This window comes from Arachis ipaensis, chromosome B09, assembly GCF_000816755.2.
Source record: "Arachis ipaensis cultivar K30076 chromosome B09, Araip1.1, whole genome shotgun sequence".
In the NCBI taxonomy this organism is placed as follows: Eukaryota; Viridiplantae; Streptophyta; class Magnoliopsida; order Fabales; family Fabaceae; genus Arachis; species Arachis ipaensis.
Window position 1 is genome coordinate 84,566,624 of NC_029793.2, and position 5,485 is coordinate 84,572,108.

At 39.0% G+C, this 5,485-nt stretch overlaps 1 protein-coding gene across 1 annotated transcript; it reads left to right on the forward strand.

Annotated features, from left to right (window-relative positions):
• LOC107615643 lies at positions 467-1,021 on the forward strand. Its single transcript, XM_016317690.1, has one exon. The coding sequence runs from the start codon at positions 467-469 to the stop codon at positions 1,019-1,021; it is 555 nt and encodes a 184-aa protein (XP_016173176.1).

A 5,485-nucleotide genomic window follows, 5' to 3' on the forward strand; every position in this document is an offset into this window, starting at 1 on the left:
GTCCCAACAAATCAATACAATTACTCAACACCTAGGAGGAATGCAAGTATCGGCAGTGAGCTCTCAAGAGATTAATTCCTATGGTGTAGGTAATGGATTTTCTCAAGGTAAAGGCATAGAGTATGGGCAATCTTCTCTAGAGCAAGTGAATTACATGGGCAATCCTTCAAGACCACCTCAGAATGATCTATACTCTAACACTTTTAATCCCGGTTGGAGAAACCACCCAAATTTTGGGTGGAAAAACCAAAACCAAAGGCCTAACCAATTTAACAACACCCACTAGCCCAATCATTTCAATAACCACCAGCAGAGCACCTTCATTAACCATTAACAACCCTAATAAGCCCCCTATAAACTACTCTCACCAACTACCAACTCCTTCACAACCAACCCAGCAAGATTCACAAAGGCTTTCTAATCTGGAACTTACCCTAGAAAATTATCTCAGAGCACAACCGCATTCATGCAAGAAACTAGAAGCTTCAAGGAGAAAATGGGAACTAATTTCAAAATTCAAGCTGCCTCAATTAGGAATTTGGAGGTGCAAGTAGGCCAAATCACTCAACAGTTGGAGAAATCCACAAATGTTCTTACCAGTGATACAATTGCAAACCCAAGGGAGGAGTTTAAGGCTATTTACTTGAGAAGTGGAAAGGTGGAAGGAGAAGATGGGAAGGAAGAAACCAAGAAGAAGGAGTTCACTATCAGGATAAGAAAGGAAGCTCCAGAGGACATTCATCAAGAGGAGCACATGCAGCCCACCCTCCAGCAATCAACTCCAGCTACAGAAGTTCCACCAAAAGAGAGAATTCCAATGCCTGAATACAAGCCAAGAATTCCATATCCTCAAAGGCTCCAATGGGAAAATAAGGAGAAACAATATTCCAAATTCTTGGAGATATTCAAGACTTTGCACATTAACATTCCATTCATAGAAGCTCTTAAACAAATGCCCTTATATGCTAAGTTTACGAAGGATTTGTTGTCCAAGAAGAAATCATTGAAGGGGGCCAAATAGTGGTGATGACTATGGAGTGTAGTGCAATTATTGATGTCAGGGCATTTTGGCCAGTTTTACTGACCTTTTCTTTACTGTTTTAGGGTAGTTTCATGCATTTTCTTAGTAAATAAGCAAGTTTTGGGTAGAAATACACTTACATCTTGATTCAAGCAAACATTGCGAACTTTACATGATTTCATGAGAATTATGCATGAATTGAATGACAAATTGGATAATGCATGATCTCATGACTTGGAATAGAGCTTTGATGCACTTTATTTGCTTGATTTCAGGACAAAGGAAGCAAGGAAGAGCCACGTTAGTAGCCACGTTAGTCTAATTAACGTGACCACTAACGTGGAATGGGCATAAGCTTGTATCGTTAATGAGAAAAGTGATCGCCAATAACACCTTCGAATCCATCATAACCCACGTTAATTGCCACGTTAGTTACATTAACGTGGGAGCTAACGTGGAAAGAAAATAGGAGCTCCAACGTTAGTGGTAAAAGTGAACACCACTAACGTTCTAAAAGGCCATACATAACCCACGTTAAGAGCCACGTTAATCTAATTAACGTGAACTCTAATGTGGATATTAGAGGAAATCGCCAATGTTAGTGACACTCACCTTTGTCACTAATGTTGGAACAGGCCAAGATTGCCCACGTTAGTGGTCACGTTAAGGCCACTAACGTGAAGGGTAACGTGGAGCAATGAGTGATAGGCCAACGTTAGTGACACTCATCTTTGTCACTAACGTTGGAGATGGCAATTACCACCACGTTAGTGGCCACGTTAATCTAATTAACGTGAACTCTAACGTGGGAAGGAGGGGCGTTTGGAGCGTTAGTGACAAAGGTAAGTGTCACTAACGCTCTCGAAGCTTAGGCATGCCCACGTTAAAGGTCGTGTTAGTTATACTAACGTGAACTCTAACGTGGGGAAAAGAGGCAATAAGCAACGTTATTGGAAAAGGTGAATGCCAATGACGTTTGCGAAGGACCAAGAGGCAACGTTAGTGGTCATGTTAGTGCCACTAACGTCGAAGTTAACGTGGATCATTTTTGGCTTGGAACGTTAGTGAAAAAGGTGATCGTTACTAATGTTCTCGAACCCACATTTTCACTTAACGTTAACACCACTAACGTCCTAACTAACGTCCATGCCTAACTCACACTTTTTCTGCAAGCAAAGCTGAGCCCACTAAAGACTATAACTGCTTCAACTCAAGATCAAAGGCCCATATCCAAGACTTGAAGAGCCTACTAGAAGATCAGAAGAGTAGTATATATAGGAGTAGTTTTGAACTATTAAAGAAGGCTTTTGGCATTTTGGAGAACTACACTCTGTATATTTTACTTTCTCTACAACTTCTAGTTTTATATTTTTGAGAATATACTTTTCATTTCTGCTTTCCATTCCCAGAGCTATGAACAACTAAACCCCTTTCATTGGGTTAGGGAGCTCTGTTGTAATTTGATGGATCAATAATAGTTTTCATTATTCTTCTTCTGTGTTTTCTCTTGATTTTACTAGAAAGCTTTCAATCATCATCCAATTGGATAGTTGTCTTAGAAAAGAAGCTATTCATACTTGGATCTCTTCGGAACCTTGGAAGAGGAATGAAGAGATCATGCTAGAAATGCTTGCTCATGTTGGACCAAATTGGGGTTTGGATGGATATAGTGACATATAATCCTACCAACACTTTGATTTGGGAGTACATGTGGTATAATCAGTGACCATACTTCATCTCTTCTCATGAGCAATTAGACCAATGAATTGGCTATTGATCAAGATTTGAGAGATTGAATTACCAAGGAATTGGAATCCAATCACTTAAGATTGCCAAGGAGATCAATGAATGCATTGATTGAGGAATAGATGATAATGAACTTGATCCGGAGAATACAACATCTCCTGAGCCCAATGAATCCCCCATTTCTGATTTTACCCATTCTCTTTATTTTCTGCCATCTACTTTTATGTTCATTTCTCCAAATCCTCATTTAAGATTCTGCAATTTACTTTCCGCCATTTATATTCTGCTCTTTATTTCCAGCATTTACACTTTCTGTTATTTACTTTTCCGCCATTTATATTTCTGCAAATATCAACTCAATTTCTGCTTAGCTCAACTAGAACATTCCTCTTATTAAAGTTGCTTGACCAATCAATCCCTGTGGGATTCGACCTCACTCTATTGTGAGTTTTTACTTGACGACAATTCGGTATACTTGCCGAGGAAAATTTGTTGAGAGACAAATTTTCGTGCATCAATTATTCAAAGAAATTTGCCAACAAAGAAGAAAGATTTAGGGAGTTTTCAAATTTCTTGCGCTATTGGCAATACTATCTTTGATAAAGCTTTATGTGATTTAGGGGCAAGTATTAGTCTAATGCCTTTATCTATGATGAAGAGGTTGTAAATACAAGAGTTGAAGCCCACAAAAATAGCTCTACAACTTGTAGACAAATCTATGAAGCTTGCACATGGAGTAGTTGAAAATGTCCTGATCAAAGTGAGAAAATTCTTTCTCCCAGAGGATTTTGTCATTCTTGACATGGAGAAAGATGAACATGCCTCCATCATTCTAGAGAGACCTTTCCTAGCCGTTGGATGAGCCTTTGTTGATGTTGAAAAGGGTGAGTTAATGTTGAGGGTGCATGATGAGCATCAAGTCTTTCATGTTTTCCAGACCATGCATCATTGAAGTAATCAAGAGGATTGCAAAAAGGTTGAAGCCAAGGACCCGAATCTAAAGGAAGAACCTAATGAATCACTTCCAGAGGTTCCTTTTTAATGCTTGAGTAGAAAGGAAGGATAGAGAAGGTGTAGCAAGCTGACTACTCAATTTAAACCTCAAAGATTTTGCAACCAAAGCCTCCCTTTTCAATCAATAAACCTCTGACATCAACCCTAAGTTTAGTGTTGGGTGTGTATCAAACAAGGAGGAGGCTCCAAAAAAGAAAGTGCCTAGAAGGTGGAAGAACAAGAAAATTCCTACTGAAGACTTTTCACCTGGAGACAAAGTAGTGCTATCTCACCACCCACTGTTGTCATATACAGTGAGTAGAGTTCTTTCCATTAAGCATCTTGAGCTAATATATGAAGACACAGGAAGAAAATTCAAGGTGAGAGGGGAAGAGGTGAAGCACTATCAACCTCAACCTTAGCAGAGAACAACCGTCAAACTAGTGACGTTAAAGAAGTACTTGTTGGGAGGCAACCCAATGTTTGGCATCTCCTTTTCATTCATATTTTTGTTTTTCTTTTATTTAATTCTTTGTTATCATCTTATTTCCTACTATGCATGAACAGTCACAAGAGTTTGGAGCAAACGATTTGAATGAAGACACATGATTTCATTTAAAGTTTGGTGTCGTTAAAGCCCTCACATTGTACGTGACATCACCGCGCACAACGTGGTTGAATTATTCACTCTCAAAAAGAATTTCTAGTCCAGTGTACGGCGTAAAGTTTTCACGTATTACGCCAAGTAAGAGTCATGCGTACGCGTGCTGTATGCGTATGCATGCTAGTGAAAATTTTGGCGTTGCGCGTAAGCATGCCACACGCGTACGTGCGAGTAGCATTTCACGTACTATGTGAGATTTCTCACATAGAACGCATGGATTAAAAGCTGCGCTCAGGGAACATTTGTGCTTTCACGTACAACGCCAGCAACCTCATGTATAACGTCAAGCACTTGCCCATTCCTAGAAAAAAAAAAAAAAATTCACGTACAACGTGACATTGAGCATGTCGTACGCTAGGGCATGCTTCGTGCTTCATATCTTACTTTATGTTCATTATTCACGTAGTACGGTAGCACATTGGCGTACAACGCTTGCTTCATTCTTCAATGGATGTTCCATTTGGTTTATATTTCATTGGCTTATCATTCATATAATTCCCTTGAGTGACGAATGCTTCTTATCATCATTCCGTGCCTTATTGCTTCATGCAGGCTTCTTGCATTATATAATTCATATTATGTGCATGCCTTTCTTTAATTCAAATTGATTAACGCATGATTCTGTAGTGATTTATGAACCGCGCAGGCATGCCTCATATAAGTCTTCATGCTTCATTGGATGCAATTAAGCATAGTATAGTTCATAATGCCTCATGCATGCTTGCTTCGTTGCTTCATTAATTAATACGCATGCCTTATATGGTTTCATTCAATGCATGCAATTTTTTTGTTTCCTTTGATTATGGCGTTAGTTTCCAATGAATGCATGCATAAGTTTCCTTTTATTATAGCTTATATGTTTTCCTGCATGCTTCATGCGTCCGTGCCTCTTGAGTCACGCTTGCTTTAAGGGCCACGCTTTCAAAAGCGTGGCCTAAGACTCCAAAACGTATCCGAAATTTTAAAGCGTGTCAAAATTTTCTTTTTACTTCTTTTGAGCTTGTTTTATATTTTTTGCTTCCTTTTTTATTATTTCCTACAGGATTCATCAACTTAAAAGG

Excerpts from the sequence above, each read along its gene's own strand:
- LOC107615643 (XM_016317690.1), top strand. The coding sequence starts at position 467 with ATGCAAGAAACTAGAAGCTTCAAGGAGAAAATGGGAACTAATTTCAAA.